General features: G+C 40.9%; 2 protein-coding genes across 6 annotated transcripts in view; both read right to left on the minus strand.

Annotated features, from left to right (window-relative positions):
- snx25 (sorting nexin 25) overlaps nucleotides 1–5,033 on the minus strand; it is a 37,879-nt gene extending 32,846 nt beyond the window's left edge. The window contains exons 1-3 of the mRNA XM_084041007.1: nucleotides 4,351–5,033; nucleotides 3,566–4,311; nucleotides 1,846–1,933 (exon numbers count right to left, since the gene is read on the minus strand). Of these exons, the coding sequence (XP_083897133.1) occupies nucleotides 1,846–1,933; nucleotides 3,566–3,970 (493 nt within the window). The 5' untranslated portion in view covers nucleotides 3,971–4,311; nucleotides 4,351–5,033. The remainder of the gene's footprint in view (nucleotides 1–1,845; nucleotides 1,934–3,565; nucleotides 4,312–4,350) is intronic.
- Nucleotides 5,034–15,697: 10,664 nt separating this feature from the next.
- Nucleotides 15,698–23,433, minus strand: part of irf2b (interferon regulatory factor 2b) — a 31,006-nt gene continuing 23,270 nt past the window's right edge. For 3 of the 5 annotated variants that reach the window (XM_084041438.1, XM_084041437.1, XM_084041436.1), the window contains exons 8-9: nucleotides 22,802–22,848; nucleotides 19,201–19,839 (exon numbers count right to left, since the gene is read on the minus strand). In XM_084041438.1, coding sequence (XP_083897564.1) covers nucleotides 19,510–19,839; nucleotides 22,802–22,848 — 377 coding nt within the window. In that variant the 3' untranslated portion in view covers nucleotides 19,201–19,509. Of the gene's footprint in view, nucleotides 18,740–19,193; nucleotides 19,840–22,801; nucleotides 22,849–23,433 lie in introns of those variants that run through there. The other 2 variants (XR_014599540.1, XR_014599541.1) reach the window with 2 other exon arrangements.

A 23,433-nucleotide genomic window follows, 5' to 3' on the forward strand; every position in this document is an offset into this window, starting at 1 on the left:
TTTTTATAACTTCATACATTGTTTTTTGTATTGTCCCTGTCAAATAAACATTTTTTTTTATTCGAATATCAATTTTCATATTAGAATATAGATATTTTCCCAATATTCGCATAATATTCAAATATCGACTATTCGTTTGACAGCCCTAGTAGGGCTTAAAGGGGAAATCCACCCATTTTCAATATTTAACTATGTCATTAATATAGCATAAAGGAGTTGTGTGGAAATAAGAAAAAAGTTCCCCCCTTTCTGTGTTGCCTTGAACAGGAGGATTGATTGTGGGTTTAACATTGCAAATTACAACGTGATGACTCATCATGTTGTAATTTGCAATGTTAAACCCACAATCAATCCTCCAGTTCAAGGCAACACAGAAAGGGGGGAACTTTTTTCTTATTTCCACACAACTCCTTTATGCTATATTAATGACATAGTTAAATATTGAAAATGGGTGGATTTCCCCTTTAAAGCATATATGCATATTATATGCAATTATATCCCTCTTTTTTAATTTTTTAACCCCAGATTTTCAAAACATTTTCACACAGCGCATTTACAAGCTCGGCTATTGTAGAAAAAGTGTTGAATCAGGCTTAAAGTGGTTAAGCAGACAGAATAGAGTAGTAGCACAAAGATGACTACCGATACAAAGATGATCCGGCTTAACCTTTTGACCCTGTGATGTCACAGAGGCCTCTCACCTTGCTTACTACCAGACCACTTATAATAAACCTTTTTCAACACACACACAAGGGTACACAACTACACACACACACACACACACACACACACATGAAAATCCTGACACCATCTGTTACCTGGCGCCAATTTCTCAGACTGTGTGTGTGTGTGTGTGTGTGTGTGTGTGTGTGTGTGTGTGTGTGTGTGTGTGTGTGTGTGTGTGTGTGTGTGTGTGTGTGTGTGTGTGTGTGTAATCCATGCTGAGGGGGCGGGGTTAGAGACAAGTCACAGGATATTGAATAATGTAGCTCCAAAGTACCTCAGTAATTATTTAAAAAAAAGGTCAGTGATGTCCACGACCCACGCTACAAGGGGGGGAGGATCCACTGACCCATTTAGACCTTTTTTTAGAAAAAAGCACCTTCTAAATCCTCACCTTTTTTTATTCAAAGAAATGTAATGATGTTGCTATATGTCTAGCATATCATCTCTGTCGGGTGGAAAACTCATGTCCAAAAGTGTTACTTTTCAGGATTCAAATTCAAAAGCTGCAGATCTACAAGCTCAAAAAAAGCTTGCAGCATCTGCTGCTTTTGATGCTTTTGTGTGACGCTGTAGTACGAGCAAGTAGGGTGTTCATTTACGAAAGAATTGAAAGGTATAACAACATATAGGCTTTCCAGGTCTAAAACCTTTTTTTTATTATTTTTTTATTATATTTTTTCAAGATTTTTTAAAAATAGCAGATGTACAGGCTCATAGCGCGGCACTCGGTGCCGTGCTATGAGCTTGTATATCTGCTATTTTTGAATAGCCAAAGAAATCTAAAATGACACAGACGCGTCCCCGGTCTTAATGGGTTAAATCTGGCTATGGCTGGGAGCAGAGTCTAAATGGAAAATAAAATAAAACAACCACAAAAAATTGGACCTAAAATGTGTTGGTTAAATGGAGTTTGAACTTTGATAAAATGAAGCGACTTCAAAACTGTCTGGGGAGCAGCACACACAAAAGACTGAGTACGTAGTAGACACGTCAAATATCACTCTTAACCAACACTTACGTTGTCACATGACAATAGATTCTCTGCATAAATGTGTGGACACATTATTCACACATTATTGAAAATGTGTGGACACATTATTCATGAAGATGAATTATTACCTTCCTTCAGGGCCTTGTCCACGTTATGTGACACCACCACCCTCGCCCGGCTCTGGTTCGAGTCTGGAGCCGGCACCAAAAAGCGAGCCTGAAATACAGAAAAACGGCATGTTATGTTCTCAGGTCAGTTTGTCAGGGATGGATCACTGATCTGGACAGCATTAAACATAAGAAAAGAAAGGAAAAAAGGAACAAAACCGGAAAAACTAAACATCACACATTATTCATAAGTAGCTTAACCTTGCTGAGTGCAAGGCTTTGTCTAAATCGAGCAGAATTTCTCAACTTCATCCAACAAATCTATAATGGTAAACACACCGTGTCATGTGTCAACTAGAACGGATAGTCCACGGAGTCCAGTGGCCACCTCAACATTAAACTCACTGTTTTGTTTACCTCCCAAAATGTAAAAAAAAAAAAAAGACTAAATGGATGCTTTGGAAAATGGTTGAAAATAATGTCACGTATATATGATTTGAGCATGCACGGTACATCATTATCAGACCTAACTTCTGTGTTTATTTTCCAAATGACTGGCTATCACAAATTTTGTAGCAATTCGTAGCATTTGTATAAATGTTGGGCCTTGAATGTCATTTTAAAATGTATAAAATAAATGTAAATATGAAATCAAATATAAAATACATAAATATTTTTTCTAAATAAAAATGAAAAAAGGTGCCCAATAATACCAGGTGCTGCCCACTGTTCTGGTTACCGAAACGAGGGGATAGGGCGAAGAAAGACTGGAGAGTAAGCAGAGAGGACAGACACTGAAAAGGAAATAATAATGTGAATGTCGTCTGTCCGGTCCGTTCACTTCAAACTACACACATCGGCCTTTCTTTCTTTCTATCTGTCTGTCCGCCCGCCCATTATTTCAAAGTTCACCCCTGGGTTTTTAAAAGCTTATACCCAAATATCACCGGATCAGGCTGTTGTTGTAGTTTATAGCTAGAGATTCCGTGCATGGCATGGTATGGCATGGCATGCGTGGGGGAGATTCAAGGGAGCCTCTTCTCACGCTACAATCAGTCATAGCAGATTACTGTCTGTAAATCAACGTGGTTCTCAAACTGGGGTCCGGGGACCCCCGGGGGTCCTTGAGGAGTTACGGGACTGTAACTCAGAGAGTGTAGACATTGAACAATTTCAATTTGTACACTCTCAGAGTCAGAGTTAAGATCTTATCCATCCAATAGTTTGCGGTCCCAGAGATAGATAATTGTATCAAATGGGGGTCCATGGTCTAATCCAGTGGTTGTCAACCAGTGGTCCGGGGACCACCAGTGGTCCTTGAGGGGATACCAGGGGGTCCCCAGCGAAATGAGTTAACATAGCGTCACAATCATTTTTAACCACTTAGCTTTGGCTATTCAAAAATAGCAGATATACAAGCTCATAGCGCGGCACCGAGCTATGAGCTTGTAGATCTGCTATTTTTGAAAAATCTTGAAAATGTGTGCATAGCCTTGAATTTTTTAAAGCGAACATTTTTAACTCAAATCTTTGCTTCTGGGGGGGTCCCTGGAACAAAATATTTTTAGATGGGGGTCCGCGGCCAAATGTATATCAATTTAGGGGTCCCTGGCATGAAAAAGTTTGAAAACCACTGGTCTAATCTAATGCATATCAAACTGCTGTTTCTCGTAATAAAATAAATGCAACTTTGAAACCCACTACTGTACGGTGTGATTCTGAACAGTGAAACAGCACTGACCATGAGCTTGCCGAAGAACTCCAGCTGCCCCGCCAGCTGCCTCCGCTCGCGGTCGAAGCGGACCACCTTGGGGGGGCTCTTGCGCACCAGCAGCACCACGCTCCCGGCCAGGAAGCACAGCAGGGCGAAGGAGGCGTAGACGAACAGCTTCAGGAAGAAGGAGGTGACGCTCAGGCCTCCCCAGGCGAACTGGAACACCAGCACGGCCGCCACGCCCAGGCAGAACGCCGGCACGAACTTGAACGACGAGGAGCCCACCGAGGAGATGGAGGAGGGAGAGGAGGAGTTGGCAGACATGGGCTCCGGTGGCGGTGGCGGTGGTGCTCCTCTGGCACCGGCGGCGGGCGGTCTCCCTCCAGCCAGTGGTGTGATAATGCTAGCTGAGGAGGAGGAGGAGGTGGGCATGCTTCTGTGACCCCACCACCATCCATATAGTATGTGTCGCTGCTAGTCAGTCTATGATGATAATAATAATAATAATAATAATAAAGTAGGTCCTCTGCTCTGCTGGTGTCTGTCCGGTGAGAGAGCTGAGGGGTATACCGGTGCTGGTGGAGGTGGTGGTGTCGGTGAGACTGGTGGTGTATACCCTCGACTACGCCGCTGTTCGCAGGGAGAGGACGACTCAGAGGAGGCATGCCCACTCATATGACATATTCTCCTCCTCACCCTGAGGCGGCCCACGGCGGCGTTCCTCCGTCTCGCCGCCGCTCTGAGCATCAGGCCACCCGGCGGGCGGTCACAGTCTCACACACTCTCACACACACACACACACACTCTCTCACACACACACACACTCTCTCACACACACACAAGCGCAGTCCCTTATAGTCCGCTTAGTCATCCAATGATGATGAGTCCCTGTGGCTGAGAGCAGGAGACACCAGAATGCAGGGGCTTGTCTGTCTGTCTGTCTGTCTGTCTGTCTGTCTGTCTGTCTGCCTGTCTGCCTGTCTGCCTCCCACAGAGAGGAGGAGGAGAGGACAGTGACAGAGGACAGTGACAGAGGACAGGGGGATGGATGACAGATGAAGCTGCAACCAGCGTCACCTTGAGAACAGATGAGGGTCTGTCTGTGTCTGTCTATCTGTCTGCCACCCCCCAGAGGAGGAGGAGACACAGAGGACGGATGGATGGATGACGGATGAAGCTGCAACGACCACCACGCTCACCTTGAGAGCAGACAGGTGGTGGTGGAGGAGGAAGAAGAAGAGGAAGAGGAAGAGGAGAGGCAGGCAGCCCCACAACAACCAGCAGCCACTGTTGTTGTTGTTACCATTAAACTAATGAACCCGGGTGGGGGGGGCTATTACTATACTGGTAAGTACCCGGTTAAGTAGGTAAAACCTAACCAACGTTAGCTTGGGGAGAGAGAGAGAGAGAACCGTAAAACAGACATTTTTCTCTCTCTCCACGCACAGTGACAACAGGTCACTCACTCACACACACCGTCCGCTGCCATGTTATAATCCACCTCCAGCCCCCCTAACATATAATAATCCACCTCCAGCCCCCCTAAAGCATGTTATAATCCACCTCCATCCAGACCCCCTAAAGCTGTGTTTTTCTTATGTTTTATAACGTTAATAAGCAGCTAACGTTAGCTTAAAGCGCTCCCCACACACACACACAATAAACAACAGCATCCATACTATACCTATCTATAGTCCCTGGAGGAAAGCAGCTTCAGTATTAAAGCGGCCCTATAGCTGCTGCTGCTTCTTTTTTACCATGAAAACATAGACAAAAATAATTGTAACTCTTATTTGTCCAACAAAGAACGTATCGGCTGCCTCCGAAAATGTCTCCCCGAGTTGTAATAAAAGATAAGAGGGAAGAATAGAGAGGTTTTTCTTTCTCTTCTTGTTGTTGTTGCTGCTGCGACCTCTTCAGCTGACTGGCTGACTGGACTGATAATGTTGCCGTGTTGTGGGAGTGAAACAAGCAACTAGGTCTATGAAAACAAACAAGCCCAAGAAGCCACATAAAGAGCACTTTATTATTCCCAAGCCAAGATCTTTCTTTAAAAATAGCCGATCTACAAGCTCACAACGCGTCGCAATTGTGAGCTTGTAGATCTGCTATTTTTGAAGAAAAATCTTTTTGTTTTAAGTGAAAATTGTGGAATATTTTCAAATCCACACAAATCTTGAATGGGGGTCTCTGGCACAAAATATTGTCAGATGGGGGGGGGGTAGATCTGCGGACAAATACATATTAATTTGGGGGTCCTTGACATAAAAAACTACTGGTTTACACAACATTTAGATAACAAGCCAAAATAAGCCACTACACTTTAGAAACAAACAAGCCCAAAAAAGTATTAACCCGCAACCACCAATATTTTCAACTAAGCAACTTTACAGAAAAACAAGCCCAAAGGTCGCTTATAATACGCGGACATGGCAACACTGCTGGCTGACTGCTCTGAAAAAAACTCTGCGCACGTGAAGGCCGTCGGCCAATCAGCGGCCAGCGTTAAGGCCGATTTATGCTTCGTCGTCGGTGTTGCCAGGTCTGTTTATTTATAAGCGACTTTGGGCTTGTTTTTCTGTAAAGTTGCTTGTAAATATTGGTAGTGGTTGTGGTGGGTTGCTTTTTGGCGGGGGGGGGGGGTTTGGTTTTAAAAGTGCAGTTGCTAATGTTGTTTAAACCAGTGGTTCTCAAACCATTTTCATGTCAAGGACCCCCACATTAATATGTATTTGGTGCCGAGGACTCCATACAAGATTTGTGTTCAAATATATATTCCACATGTTCCCCTTTCTACCCAAGACTTTTTTTGGGGGGGTGGGGGGTGAAAATAGCCGATCTACAAGCTCACAACGCGTTGCATCGCGCCACATTGTGAGCTTGTAGGTCGGCTATTTTCAAATATTTTCCCAGGCTACCAAAGAGGAAAATTGGCTATTTAAAATGTCAATGTCCCTGTCCATGTCCATGTCTTGTTTATGTATGTTTACTGTGTTTTAGAGTTTTGTATTATTATCTGCTGTAACATAAATCGCCCAGTTTGGAACATATTAATAGACTTGACCTTGACCCCTAGTTTACAGCCCCCTTTCGAGGCTCGCATAGTTTCAATGTACAGATTATTAAAAATTCTTGAGGTCATTGTCCTTCAAATGGATCTCCTTACAACCAAAACAACCAGCCAAAGCCAACCAAATCAAAAACGAGCTTTTTCGTGCATTCTTTGAAAAAAGTCAAGTCGATTCATCTTTATTTCTATACAGCATGTTTAAAAGCAACAGCAGTTGACCCAAAGTGCTTTCTTATCAAATTATAGAAATGGAGAAAAAAAAGGAAATGAAATGAAATTAAAACAAGTAAACTAAAGCACACAAATCAAGAAGAAAATACAATAAAACAAATAAATGTAATATTATTATTATTATAAAAGAAACAAAATCAGTGTATAAAAAGCATTGAATGGGCCTAAAATTGTGAATGTATGGAGTTGATAGAGACTAGAGAGTCTACTTAACTATTACTAACTACTAGGCTATGCTTGAATAAAAAAAAAGGCTGACCCCGTGTTTCACAACGATCTAACGCCAAAGATGAGGAATCGTGATCTACCAAACTAACTGTTTATGTGCAGTATTTCAGTGGATCAAAGAAAACGTCACTAGTATGCTATTGACCATAAACTATATATATATTATGTAATTTTTATGCTGAATTCCTCCTTCTGTAAAAAAAAAATGTTTAAAGAGTGATCAATTGTTTGTGAATATAATGCAATAAATGATTCTGTTTTTCTAATGGTTCCTCAGATGTTTCTCCCAATGTTGTCAACACAAGTTCATTTATTTCTCAACCTTTTGAATTTCAAGGACCCCCGCCCAAACTAGTTTCATATGACATGATTCATTATTAGGCCCCAGTGGTTCTCAACCTGTGGGCGGAAAACCACTGATTGGCAAAACACTAGGATTGTAATGATAAAATAAAATGTATGTAAAAATATATATATATTTTTTCATTCGTTCATTCATTTTGTTCCTTTTTATCGGTATCACAAAGAAACATTTTTTTTTTCAAAGTTTAAAAGAAAAAATACCATGACATTTTATTTAACTATGACTATGATAGTATGTCACATGACGTACAAGTGGCTACAACCCTCAGGCATGATGTAGCCTAGAGGTACGTACATCCCCTGGACATGACACTAGTATGTCACATGATATACAACACCCCCTGGACATGACACTAGTATGTCACATGACAACATCCACTGGACATGACACTAGTAGGCTATGCAGTGGTGTAAAGTAGCTAGGTACATTTACTTAAGTACTGGCACTTAAGTACAATTTTGAGGTACTTTTACTTTACTCGAGTATTTCCATTTTTCAATACTTTTACTTCTACTCCATTACATCTCAGAGGCAAATATTGTACTTTCCACTCCACTACAATTATTTGACAACTTTAGCTACTAGTTACTTTATAGATTTTGAATATTATTATAAAACATACGTTACAACATACAAAACATACATTCCACTTCAGCCATATATACATTTCAGCCATTTGAAAATGGCAGATCTACAAGCTCACAATGCGTCGCATTGCGAAGCATTGTGAGCTTGTAGATCTGCTATTTTCAAAAGACTTTTATAGTACATTTTATCCTACATTTGAAAACTTGTGAAATAGGACATTCTGCATGATGAGTATACTTTCTACTTTTGGTACTTTAAGTACAATACTTTTGCCAATAATTTTGTACTTTTACTCAAGGACATTTAGAATTCCGGTCTTTTACTTGTAACGGAGTATTTCTACACTGCAGTATTGATACTTTTACTTAAGTAAAACATAACTTTTTCCACCACTGCTAGTATGTCACATGATATACAACAACACCCCCTGGACATGACGCTGTATAGGGACTTAATACCCCCAATCCAGCCCTTGATGCTGAATGCCAAGCAAGGAGGCACTGCAGGCCCCATTTGTTATGGTTAATATATTATAGTCTCTAACCACTAGGGCCACTGAGCAGTGTTGCCAGATTCTGTGAGAGAAACAAGCAACCAGGGTCTAGGAAAACCAGCCCAAAAGAAGTGACTATGAGCACTTTAACATATACATCAGCTATACGCGACGCGTTGTGAGCTTGTAGATCTGTTATTTTCAAATAAAATCTTGCGTGGAAATTATAATAAGTAGATCTGGCAACCCCTGCCACTGAGCTGGTTAAACCACAGGAATAGCACTTACAGGACAGAACGTCAAAAACAATAGCCTTATGGTCTTACTTAAGAGTGTGTGTGTGTGTGTGTGTGTGTGTGTGTGTGTGTGTGTGTGTGTGTGTGTGTGTGTGTGTGTGTGTGTGTGTGTGTGTGTGTGTGTGTGTGTGTGTGTGTGTGTGTGTGTGTGTGGCAACACACTTACACATAGGCCTAGTTACTACTGCACGTCATCATGACCCATTTAACACAATCAATGCAACATTCCTCCTGCAGGGCATAGGTTGCATAAACCGGTGGTTCTCAAAGTGGGGTCCAGGGACCCTCAGGCAGTGGTGGGAAAAGTACTCAAATTCTTTACTTAAGTAAAAGTACCAATACTGCAATATAGAAATACTCTGTTACAAGTAAAAGTCCAGAATTCAAAATGTACTTGAGTAAAAGTACAGAAGTATTGGTGTCAAAATGTACTGTCTTAAAGTACCAAAAGTAAAAGTACTAAATAGTTTGAAAATAGCAGATCTACAAGCTCACACGACGCGTTGTGAGCTTGTAGATAGGCTATTTTCAAATAGCCTAGGTATAAAATAGGGCTAAAGTAGTTAATGTATGTTCTATAACATCATAATTTATATCTGCAAAGTAACTAGTAACTAAAGTTTTCAAATGATTGTAGTGGAGTAAAAGTACAATATTTGCCTCTAGTGGAGTAGTAGTACAAGTATTGGAAATTGGAAAGTAAAGTACAAATATCTCAAAAATTGTACTTAAGTACAGTACTTGAGTAAATGTACTTAGTTACTTTACACCACTGCCTCCAGGGGTCCTTGCGGGGAGGTTCCAGGGGGTCCCCAGCAGCAAAAGCAGTTAACATAGCATCCATCACAATCATTTTAACCACTTTTATCCATTTAGACGTTTGGCTATTCAAAAAATAGCAGATCTACAAGCTCACATCGCTGCAAGCTTGTACATCTGCTATTTAATGTTTTAAAATGTTCTAATGCTAGGAAAATGTTGAATAATTTTGATAATTTATTAACATGAATCTTCTCTTCTGGGGGCCTCTGGCACAAACTCTTTTCAGATGGGGGGTCCGCGGGCAAATACATCAATCAATTGGGGGTCCTTGTAATGAAAAAGTTTGAGAACCACAGGAATAAACGTAGCAACCTGCTATTGCAATGGTCTTTATAAAGGACCACCATAACATAAGTAAACACATGTATGTATATCTATCTCCGTCTCGTTCTCTCTCTCTCTCTCTCTCTCTCTCTCTCTCTCTCTCTCTCTCTCTCTCTCTCTCTCTCTCTCTCTCTCTCTCTCTCTCTCTCTCTCTCTCTCTCTAAGGAAGTAATCTGGTTCATAATTATAGTGACATCTGGTGACAAAAATATGTTACTGTAGAATGAATGAATGTGAAACATGGAGGGCTTTTCTAATATCAAATGTAATATTGTTTTGGCCAATAATTGGAGAATGGACGTGTAGTAATAAGCCGAAAATGTCACTTATTTTTCTTTTCATAATTGAGTTGCTCCCAATGCATCGCATCGCCCCTTAATTCATATTAATTGGACTGCATGATATTGACAAAAATCATAATGCAATGTTCTGGCAGATATAGTGATTTCAGAAATGTGATTTATGTGAACACTTTTCTAAATCAAGTTTATTTCTCTGTGCGCCTCAAATTTTTTCAAATTTACAATTTATAAGGCATTTAGCAGATACTCTTATGCACAGCAGAGGTGTAAAGTAACTAAGTATATTTACTCAAGTACTGTACTTGAGGAATACTGCTATTTTCAAATATTTTACTACTTTTACTTTTGGTACTTTTGTACGTTTACTCAAGTACATTTTGAATTCCAGATTTTTACTTGTAACAGAGTAATTTCTACATTGCAGTATTGATACTTTTACTTAAGTAAAAAATGTGAGTAGCCTACTTTTTCCACCACTGTCTGGCACTGAGCTAGATGAGAGGAGGGATCATATAGCGCCTATATGATCCCAGATAGCCTATTATCTGTTAGGAGAAATGAACACATCCCATTGCCAAGGAGTCTGTTTACCGTTACTTAATGGCCTCCCTCCCTGTGGTCTACAGTTGTCATGGCAACCAGCCAGCGACCCACTGAGGACACAGTCAGAGACAAACAGGAAGCTGACAAATGAGAACTGAAACCGAAAACATGTTAGTGAGAGAGAGAGAGAGAAACTTCTGCACAGCTTCTACTGTTGTAACATAAACCACGACTAGACTAGTAAATGCTGCATTTATATAACAACGTAGGCATTTATTTAGTAGACAAATGCATAGAAATAGTAATCTAGGATCATAGGTAAACCAAGAACCTATCATCAGTCTAAACAGCATAATATATATAATTTTTAATAATCTGTACATTGAAACCATACAAATTATAGGATGCCAGGTCAACAAATCAACCTGACATAATGTCTTCATGACATGCTATCTAAACAATTTAACAATTACAATTTAACCTATCAGCCTGCAAGGTGGTCAACGCTATAGGGCAAGTGCTGTGATCTAAGCTGGAGTCTGAAGAGGTGGGTTTTCAGATATAGCACCTTTTTATTTTTGACAGTGGCCATGGTGACACAGTGTTGATTTTGACAGCAAATTTTGATTTTGTTTTAGTCATAATCTTTCGAATAAAATTGCCCACTGCCCCAGTGTATCCACAACTACCTGTACAAATAAAAAAAAATAAAAAAAACTGAAACGATAGTAATTAAAAAACAACAACAATCTTTATTCAGATTTACAAGTTGATCCACAGGTATGATAGTTACCATGACAATGTGGCAGAGAACAAAGTCCCTCCATACTGGCAATTAATCATGTTATTACTCTGAATGTGCTTCTTTACATTTGTGTTTTGCTGAGTAGCCCCCTTCCACCCCCCCCCCCCCCTCAAGACACACCAGCAAAACTTTCCCTATATTAACGTACTGGAAGGAATATTGAAAGGAATATATATATCTTCACTGTTGGGCGGAGAAACCTCACATGTCCAAAACTTGACCACTTGTCAGGATTCAAAAGTAGCAGATCTACAAGCCCGAAACGTGGCGCTTGTAGATCTGCTACTTTTGATGCTTTTGTGTGACGCTGTAGTACGATCACGTAGGGCATTAAGTTACAAAATAAAAACACAAATATGGAGGTTTCTGCTTGACAGAAACCGGGGCAGAAATCTTGTATGTCCGTTACTTTTCGGGCAATGGAAAGAAAAAGAAGCCGTGTTCCAATAGTTCCATTGTAGTTATTAGTTTGTCACAAGTTCTTATTAATACTTTTCATTGGTTTAACATTTATAAAACCTACGCAGACACTTGATTTTCACTTTCAAAAGGCGTTTGAACATAGCCGATCAACAAGCTGACAACAAGGCGTCGCCATGTGACACGTTGTAAGCTTGTAGATCGGCTATTTTCGCTTTTGCATGACACTATTGCATGACGACGCAGGGCATTAATTAAAAACTAAATAAATAAAAAAAAACATCACAACAAGGAGATGGAGATACAAGGTTTCTGCCTGACAGCGACGATAATCGTCCGTCGAGTGGAAACCTCGCGTGACCAAAACCGCTACGATTGGCGCCTCGTTTTGAGCTTGCAGATCTGCTATTTTTGATACTTTTGTGACGCTGTAGTATACACACACACATACACACAAAGTTAAAATATGGAGATAAGAGGTTTCTGCCCAAAAAGCAACGATATGCAGCTTTTATTGAATTCATGTACGTATTTAAGAGACTGTCTGGGATATAACAGAGCAGGCCGCTACTGTAGACATTAAGTAACCCAGTCAAAACAGCTTCTGCAGTTTGAAAAACATCCATTGGGTGTCAACAGTGAAATGATATTATCATGCCTCGTCTTTTAATTCCTCGTAGTTTGACTTAAGGAAGAAGTGTATAAGGTTATCACTTAAATAACAGTGACGATGTGATTCATTGTGTCTGGTAACTAAACATGGAAGCAGGTTATTAGCACACAGTCAGCCAAACCACCTGATAAGAAAGTCCTATTGCTCAATAATAACAATATTACAATTCATCAAACGTCATTCATTCATATTTTGCAGGAGCCACGTCAAGATTAAAAAAATAAATAAAAAAAAATCATATTGGCCACCTGTAATAGCCACCTCCCTTTATGGTGAAACGATGTAGCAGAAATGGACTGGGTTTTAGAGCGTTTAAGTCAGGGGTCTTCAACGTTTTCAGGCCAAGGAAGGACCCCCTAGCTGAGAGAGATGAAGCAGGGACCCCCTATTCTATATTGTATAAAATTGTGTTTCAGATTACTTTTTTTCTTTTTCTTAGTCTGCTCTTTTTTCCATCTACACCTGTAGCCTCTTTGCCAAAAAATAGCCGATCTACAAGCTCTCAACGCCTCGCAGCGCGAGGCGTTGAGAGCTTGTAGATCTGCTATTTTTTGCTAATGTTCCCCTCAGAAAAGGAATTATAGGGTTCAAGTGGTTAATGTAAAAAAACTAAATCCTATCACACAAAAATTTGGCGGACCCGCTATAGTAGCTCTGAGGACCCCCTAGGGGTCCCGGACCCCCTGTTGAAGACCCCTGGTTTAAGTCATTGCGATGCTAGGCCAGGAGACATATGACATGGGACATGTTTAGGCACTCTGAATGAGACATCTGAACTGTGTGGGAACTAGAGTCCGACCCACACATCGGTTTGGCTGATCTATCAGCCATTTTTTTTACATCGATATGCTGCTTTTTTAACCATTTAAAAAGTTTCAGAAATAGCATAATCTACTGACAACGCTCACAACGCATTGTGATGTGAGCTTGTAGAATGGCTATTTTTTAATCTATCTGAATAGGGCTTAAGTGGTCGAATACATTTCATTTCGTGTTCATTGTTTAATTAAAAACTAAATGTTATTTTCAGATATTGAAGTTTAATATACCGGTACTTGATCTATCTTTAAAGGGGTTTCCCCCCCTAGCTAAATGTTCTCAAACTTGAACATAATCACATCTAAGTTTTACAAATTGATTTAAAACTCTGGCATCGATTAGGCTCTAGGGGTGAAGGAATGACTAATTCAATCATCTCATTACAATGCCATGAGCAGGAACAGGCACTCTCAGGCATCAAGTAGTCATTGGAGAGAAAAGTAAGGGTGGGGGACTCACAAGGGACCTCATAATTTGATTTGATCACAATTATTGGGCCACGATTCTTCGATGTCGCAATTCGTTCGCTTGTCTCGACTTGTAGTCTTTCCAGTACACTAGCCATAATAAACATAAATCAATACATTTCAGTTCATTTCTAAGTGCAATTACAACAAATTAAACGTTTAAACCGGTTTGAATTATCAATATAAATAGTTTTTTTTTTCTTCTTTTTTTTTTTTTAGATCACTTTAATATTTAAACCTATTAAATATTTTGTGCTGTCTGTTGAGATATAAACTGAAGGTCAGGTAGATTTTGGCCAGAACGTCAATGTCAAAATAATCCAAATTCTTGACAGATCATGACAAAAAGAAAAAAGTGACCTTAAGCTGAATCAAATTAACCTGCACCTCTAGAGAGAAAACCTTGTGGCTAAATTGGGAAAACACTGTCATTCATAATTGTTGTCAATCTCATATCATAACGGATTAAAATAAGTGCTTTCCGGTCTTTTAAAAAGACAACAGATTTCTATTGGATTCTAAAAAACATTATTCCACTCATATATTAATCAGATTTCATGCTTAACATTTCTCTTAAGATTACATTGGGAAAACGTAAGTGCAATTTTGCTTGTATGTCCAAAACCATTTACTTTCCAGGAAATGGAAAAAGTGTTCCTTTGGATCAAATGTAGCTATTATTTAGTCACAAGCTCTTGTTAATACTTTATTGGTATAAAAAAAAACTTTCAAGAATAGGGAAAATAGCTGGTGTACAAGCTCGACACGTCATGAGCTTGTTGATCGGTTATTTTTGCTACTACTGTGCGACAAGTATAAAATACAGCATTCATTCATTGATGACATGGAGATACAAGGTTTCTGCCCTACAGTGACGATATGCATGTGGATACAAACATTTTGATAAATATGGTAGTGGTTGTTCCTATGATTTTTTTTGTCGGGCAGAAACCTTGTATGTTCATACTTCTAAGTTCGTTTTTCTTGTTAATTAATGCCCTCCTTCGTCATACAAAATTAGCCGATCCACAAGGTTACAATGTGTCGCAATGTGTTGTGAGCTTGTAGGTCTGTAGGTCTGCGTGTTTTGTTTTTGTGAAACTGCTTAAAAGTCTGTCTGTGGTTTTTTTTTAATAAATATTGAACCAATAAACAGTATTCTTGAGCTTGTGACAAAATATTAACTACATTGGAACACAGGTGCCTGCATCTCAACACGGTTAGGGTTTGGGGATCCTTTGGGATTTTAATGATTCCTTAACGACTCACTCTTAACGGTCGGATTCCTTAACGGTTCCCTCTCAACGATTCCTATATATATATATAAAAATAAAAACAAACAATGTAATTTTGGCCTTCATTAAAAATGTTTGATAAAACACAAATTCAATCATACATACAGTATTGCATACATTATTATTGTAGTGGTTCTCAAAGTGAAGTCCAGGCTGGACCCCTATATGGGTTACTTGAGGGGGTTCCGAATGGGACCCTTACAGGTCTGTAACTCTTGAGTGTACAAATGGAACCAAATGGACCCATTTATGGGTGGTCCTTGACAATTTTTAACCCATTAAGACCTGGAACGCATCTGTGTCATTTTTAGATTTCTTTGGCTATTCAAAAATAGCAGATCTACAAGCTCATAGCGCGGCACCGAGTGCCGCGCTATGAGCTTGTAGATCTGCTATTTTTTGAAAAACGTGAAAAAATATTTTTTTTATACTTTTTTTCAAAAAACTGTTAGGATTTAGAAAACATTTTAAGAATCGGACTCAGGCCTTAATGGGTTGAAAAAAAAGTTTGAGAACCACCGGTATTGTTAATTGTATAGCAGACATGAAGTCCTCCACATTCCAGCTCTGACAGTGTGATAAAAAAAAAAACTGGTTACGGAAACGTTTCCTAAATGTGACAGAATCCAGTTCCTTAATGTTGGATACGGTTTCCCCAGCGGTTCAGGATTCCCAGCGCTAAAACCCTATACACGGTCGCTGATACATCAGTGGCAGTGTGCTCATAGTAAAGTAAGTAAGTATAGGCTGGAAAGGGGGCACGAAACAATGCTAGATGCAATTTCTCCCTATACACCCCCAGTTAAGGCTCTTGTTCCCTTCTCGGTGTGGTAGAGTGGGCACTAAGGCAGAGTGGGCATCTCAATGTAAAATTGACTATTTGGTCTAAAATGTTAAAACATTTAACCCATTAAGACCTGAGGCGATTCTTAAAAATGTTCTATATCCTAACGAGATTTTTCAAAAATAGCAGATCTACAAGCTCATAGCGCGGCACCGAGTGCCGCGCTATGAGCTTGTATATCTGCTATTTTTGAATAGCCAAAGACATCTAAAGTGACACAGATGCGTTCCTGGTCTTAATGGGTTAAGTCATGTAAAGTATACATGATTAGAACACGATTAGAACACGATTAGAACACGATTAGAACACGATTAGAACACGATCAGAACACGATTGGAACATTTCACAATGAATTGCTACACAACCTGTATATCCAATCATTTTCGGCATAGACAAGAAGTTGAAGGGTAAATGTCACGTTCAAATCATGTATTAATTAACTTATTTTTTCTTTTTACATTTTGGACTAAATAGCACGTTTTACATCAAGGTGCCCACTCCTCCTTAGTGCCCACTCTTCTTGTATGATCCCTCTGTTTGCATCGATTCCCCGTCACAGATCGCTGGACTTGACTTTATGCTAGATACACTAGCTCGCCAACAAGCGCTCGTGTTGGCTTGCTCTATTAGTAGCTAGCAGACTGAAGGGCTTTTGTTCTAGAGTAGACAGCAGGCAAATCCAATTTGTTTCTCAAATACACTCTTTAGTGCTACCGACTGTCAATAAAACAGATTTGTGTACTTTAGACATCGCCCGAACCCATTTGCATTGGTTGTAAGGCAGTGGTAGTGACGTTAAAAGACATGGACCTAGGTCAATGGTTCCCAAACTGGGGGTCCCTAAATTATAGGGGGGGGTCCCCAGATGACTGACTTACCCCACCCCTCTACCCCTAACGCCCCATGTCACGTAGGGGCATGTCACCTGTGCTGTTGTCATCAGAAATGGAACGTCGCACGACATGAAACACATCAGAGGAATTCCCTCTCTCCTCTTCTCGTTTCCTACATGCTTCCTTGGTGGGAGGGACTATACCATGCAAGGAAAGGACGCAAGTGTAGGAAATGGGGATTTAATCTAAGCACCTGAGACGCACGAGTGTACAAATGAAACCAAACGGACCCGTAACGGGTCCGTTTGGTTTCATTTGAACACTATCGGGAGTTACAAGGCCTCGCAAGGGTCCATTTGGAACGGAACCCCCCTCTAGGAACCCCATGAGGGACCCTGAATCCCAACTTTTGAGAACCACTGCCTTAAGCGCATACGCGTCGTGTCAAACCACATACTATGAAAGGCACATACGACGTACAAGTATCCTCAGTGTGAGGTTTGTCTCATTCACACACGAAACACTAACACACACACACACACACACACACACACACACACACACACACACACACACACACACACACACACACCAGTGCTGTCCATAAGGTGCAGAAGCGGCTTGCATACATACTGTACATATATATCATCTATGTACACGTTTAAAAAGAGCAGACGGGAGAAAAAGAACTGAATACATGTTCACAGCAAGTCAGTGACCCAGTCCCTCTGTTTCCCCCATCTTTCATTTCTGTCTCTCTCTCTCTTTCTGTCTGTCTGTCTGTCCGTCCGTCCGTCTCTTTTTCGCAGTCCATCGATCCAACTGTCTGTGTTTGTGTGTTCCTGAATATATAACATGGTCCTGAGAGTCTCCAGACAGGAAAGACAGACAAGCGACACACACAGACAGACAGACAGACAGACAGACAGAAGCCTTCTTTTTTTCACTACCAGGGAAACATTTAACACATTGATTGCCAAGATCGCGTTGATGCGTTCTTTCATTTTTTGGGGGAAAATTCCACAAGGGGCGACCTAACACAGCTTTGGAATGATCGATCGTCATTCAGAGAAGTAGAATGTGGGTGTGACGTCGTTCCAAAAAAACAGGAAGCCATCCGCTTCCTGTTTGGGATTTTCAGAAAAACAGCTGTAACTCAGTTTCTTTTTTTTGCATTGAAAACCACTAGTTTTCAGCAGGCCGAAGCCCCAAAATGGCGGATCGCGGTTGGAACGTTGTCGTTCCTATGGCTACACAGATCCCTCCGCTAACCCACGGGGACTATTTTGTTTGTGTTTTTGGGACACAAAATGTCGGTTCCACGGCGTTTCAAATATCATCGGATTGAGGTAATTAAAAAAATATGTTTAATATCTTGGCAATCAATGTGTTAAGGTGTATATATTATTTGAGTCATCATTTTACCCTACCAAAAAGACAATGCCGCCTATGATTACCTTTTGTGTCTCGTTTTCCAATAACACAGATGATTTGCTACTTGGGGTGTAGTTTCACAAAAGAAAATATTGCAATCAGTCATCAACAACAACAACCACTGATTGCTTTTACGCATTATTCGGCATTCTGCGCATTCCCCTTCGGACGAAAAAAAACAGGAGGAAGATGCAAAAAAAAAATGGTCACAGCAAAAAAAAAAAGATCCCAAATCGCAGGGTTCGTTGATTTTTGATCCAGCGGCAGTGGAGGATTTGAAAGTCTGGCCTTTTTCCGGATCCCCTTTAAGCCCTCCCTAGCTGTTGTCTTGTTGGGCCCTGCTGCTGCTGCTGTAGAAAAAAAAACAAAAAAACGCCCACAAATCAAATCCTATGCTCTGAAGGACACAGTGTTGAATGAAGATCTGCCCTTTGTCGTCCACACGGAGGTCAAGGGCATAGATATAGAAACCTAGATACCTCATCGGCCCTCTGCAGTTCATTGGAGCGACCCTGTATCGCGGCCGTGATATACGGGGCTCATCAAAGGCACCGCCCTCTTCACACAGGGTGTGATTTTTTGGAGAAGGCAAGCTTCCTGACTACTGACCAATCACAGCTCGTCTTTTCCGGTGGACTTGGCAGAATCTAGTTGTATAAAAAAAATATCCCGTTATACTTTTATACAACTAGATTCTGCCAAGTCCCGGGAAAAAAGACGCGCTATGATTGGCCAGTTAGTCAGGAAGCTTGCCTTCTCCAAAAATGCCCCCCCCCCCCCCCCCCCCCCCCGAGATACAGACGTGCCTCAGAGCCGGGAGGAGGCGTGTCTACCTTTATGAGCAGGGTTGCCAGATCTGCTTATTATAATTTGCCCGCAAGATTTTATTTGAAAATAGCCGATCTACAAGCTCACAACGCATCGCTTGAGCTTGTAGATCTGCTATTTTCAAATAGCTGATGTACACGTCAAAGTTCTCATGCGGTCCATAGTCGCTTCTTTTGGGCTGGTTTTCCTAGACCTGGTTGCTTGTTTCTCTCACAGAATCTGGCAACACTGGGCGTGTCTACCTTTATATACGTCTATGGTCAAGAGGACAGGACGTCACGAGGTTCGGAGGTCAGGAGGAGGTCACGACGTCGGAGGTCTTCATGATGACGCTGGCGCGCGTCTCGTGCGTCTCGCCCCCCGTGGGGCTGGTGGACGCGGGGGGCCCCCCCGGCGTGCCGTACGGCGCGTTGCTGTGGATGTAGGCGGCCGACCAGCCCTCGCTGTGGTAGCTGATGAGCGGCGACGGGTCCCGCGTGCTGGTCACCCGGAAGTTGGGCTTGTTGTTGTTGTTGTTGTTGGACGCCGAGGTGACGAAGGTCGCCATGCCGGGGAGGGAGCAGGACGGGACCCTGAGGACCCCCGACGAGGCGTAGTCCCGCCTCCACAATCCACTGAAACCCTGTCGGTAAAAAAAAACGGAGTGAAAAAAAACGGGGGGAAAACAAACGATGTCATTTCACTTTATACAACCGGTGGTGGAAAAAGTACTCAACGGGTCGCGATGCGACGCGTTGTGAGCTTGTAGATCTGCTATTTTCAAATAGCCTAGGTATAAAATAGGGCTAAAATGATGAACCCTAGCATCCTTATTGTGTGGGCATGTCATAATGGGCCAATATTCTTTGAAAATAGGGCGCCCGGGCACATGAGTCTTTCGTGCATGAGTCGGTTTAGCCCGGGAGTGTTTTAAAAAGTTATCTTCTCGTTCTATAACCATAAAAGAAGAAAATATATAATGCGAACAGACACCAAACCAAGCATTATGAGCGGTGTTTTGGACTTTGACAGATTTTTCTATTATCATTTTGCTGTCGTTACGTGGAGTCTCTGATTAATTCCATTCATCAAGTTTTTTTCTCTGTGATTCACCGTTCTTCTCCGTGAGTCAAAGACACCACCGGGTAGGTAAACGATAGAAATAAAAGTAATTTCTTGGGTGAAGTATTCCTTTAATGGGTTAAAGGAATACTTCACCCAAGAAATTACTTTTATTAAGACTTTTTTGAGCTAAAACGCATTATTTTACTTTGGCTTTTACTTTTAGCTTTGGCTATTCAAAAATAGCAGATATACAAGCTCATTGCGCGGCACCGAGTGCCGCGCTATGAGCTTGTAGATCTGCTATTTTTGAAAAATCGAGAGAATGTGTGCAAATTAATGTATTTATATTCTTTTAAAGCGAACATTTATAACTCAAATCTTTGCGTCTGGGGTGTCCCTGGAACAACATATTTTGAGATGGGGGTCGGCGGTCAAATAAATATCATTTTGGGGGTCCTTGACATGAACAAGTTTGAGCACCACTGATATAGAAACATAGGTTGTTCAGAAAACTGTTGGGATTTAGAAGACATTTTGTAGAAATCGGCTTCAGGTCTTGATGGGTTAAGATTAACCCCCCCCCGAACATGCATACGGAGCGATATAGACTCTCTTTCATGCCAACTGCCATCAGACTGTATAATGCTTAAGAGCTCTGTCCCTCAATACATATGGTCCTGTGTCGGCCCTGGTCTGGTGTGATTATGTCCTTATCTGTATTTGATGTGTCTCTGTTTGTATGTAGATTACTTATATATTTGCTACACTGTGCTGCTGTAACGCCACAATATCCCTTCGGGGATTAATACAGCATATCTATATATATATATATATATATATATATATATATATATATATTATATATAAGTATATCTAATGTATTAACCCATTAAGACCTGAGGCTTAGAACGTTTTAAGAACGTTATCTAAATCCTAACAGTTTTTTGAAAAAAAATATTGGGGAAAAAAAAAAAAAAATCACGATTTTTAAAAAAAATAGCAGATCTAAAAGCTCATAGCGCGGCACTCGGTGCCGCGCTATGAGCTTGTATATCTGCTATTTTTTAACAGCCAAAGAAATCTAAAGTGACACAGATGCGTTACAGATCTTAATGGGTTAATAAACATTAGAAGATCTTGAATCTTGAATAATGATCTTGCATATAATAAAAAAAAAAAACCTGGCCAATGCCCATACAGTGTTTTTTGCCCGGCAACCGTGGTGACTCTGCGACAGCTGTCGATCTCAAAGATAACCTTTATTTTGAGGTCAGCGTTTTCTTTTCAGATTATTATTCAGCGCCGACGTTACAACTAACATCCTAGAGTACTTGTATAATATACAAAAGGAAACATGCAGACTGTTAATGATCGACAAGCACACATCCCCTCCCTTTTCTAAAGGTACAGTACCACACACACACACACACACACACACACACACACACACACACACACACACACACACACACACACACACACACACACACACACACACACACGCACACACACACACACACGCACACACACACACACAGGTTCAATCATTAACCTATCTGAAAGATAAACAGGTTTATACCTGCAGACAAATAGGCCAAATGTTACTGTAACTGAAATTCACCACAGGCTGTTTGTGGAGAGTGTGTACGTGAGTGTGTGCGTGTGTGTGTGTGTGTGTGTGTGTGTGTGTGTGTGTGTGTGTGTGTGTGTGTGTGTGTGTGTGCGCGTGTGTGTGTGCGTGTCAGTGTTGATTTTGACAGCATATTTTGATTTAGTTTTAGTCATAGTCTTTTGAATAAAGTTCCATTTAGTTTTAGTCATAATTTTAGTCATCTGAAATGTTTTAGTTTTAGTCTAGTTTTAGTCGACTAAATATCATAAGATTTTAGTCGACTAAATCTACAGTTGATTTAAGGCCTTTACAGACAGGGTGGGAATTTTCGCACGGAAAAAAACGGACAATATATTGAACACATGGTTCTCAATGACCTCATGCACACCGGCTCCGAATTTACTGTGCGGCGATGCGATGCGTTTTTTTTCCAATCGAACCCAGTTCGATTTGTGCGTCTTTACGCATGCGGTAAAAACTGATTGACTAATCGCACCCTGTCTGCAACGGCCTTTAGTCGACTAAAATGTATTTTGCCGGTGCCGTGATGGCGTCGTAATGGCTGATTTTACACTTGGTTGCATGCTGAAAATAGCCGATCTACACAATCACACAATCGCGCTGCGACGCGTTGTGAGCTTGTAGATATGCTATTTTCAGAGCGCAACACCCGAGCGCGACCAAAACATAAAATGACTTGTCTTTTAGTTCTACTGGATCTCTCCTCCACTAGTCTGACATCCCTGACTCTAGTTTTTATTTGTTGACGAAATTGTCAATATATTTAGTCTTAGTTTTAGTCACCCTAGCTTAGTTTTTATTTCGTTTCTATTCAGTTTTCGTCGGTGAAAAAAGGTAGTCGATGAACATTTTTCGTCATAGTTTTAGTCGACGAAATCAACACTGGTGCGTGTGTTGCAAATCTCACCTCTTTGGTGTCTTCTGCGTCACTGTGCAAACTGTCTGTGTCACTATCTGGAGACGGAGAATCAAGGGACAGACAGAGAGGGAGACAGACAGACAGAGAGGGAGACAGACAGACAGAGAGGGAGACAGACAGACAGAGAGGGAGACGGAGAGAGAGAGAGGGAGACGGAGAGAGAGAGACAGAGAGGGACACGGGGAGAGAGACGGAGAGGGAGACATTAGTGAGATGACGGACTCTGAACTAACTGGTAGCACAAGAGACAGGAATACAATTCAACTCTTTTCAAAAGGGTCTCATTGACCACTTAAAATCTTGAAAAATAGCAAATCCACAAGCTACACAATGCCCCCTGTTGTGAGCTTGTTGTCAGATGTTTTTTGAAAATGTATGAAACATTTTCCCATATATTGTTCATGCTCATAATAGGGGCAACACCAGGTTGAAAGTGGTGAACAGATACTGTATGTCAACATGAATTAAACATTTTTGCAGAAAAAAAAACACAAAACAAGACAGATCATACGGTAGCACAAACACATGAACGTCATTACAAAAGTGAAAGGAACCAGCTGAAACATCCGTTATGAGCTTATCGGCTACAGTTGCGAGGGCAATTCGTTGTTGTTGGCATG

Source organism: Gymnoscopelus microlampas, assembly GCF_963454915.1.
Source record: "Gymnoscopelus microlampas genome assembly, chromosome: 18".
In the NCBI taxonomy this organism is placed as follows: Eukaryota; Metazoa; Chordata; class Actinopteri; order Myctophiformes; family Myctophidae; genus Gymnoscopelus; species Gymnoscopelus microlampas.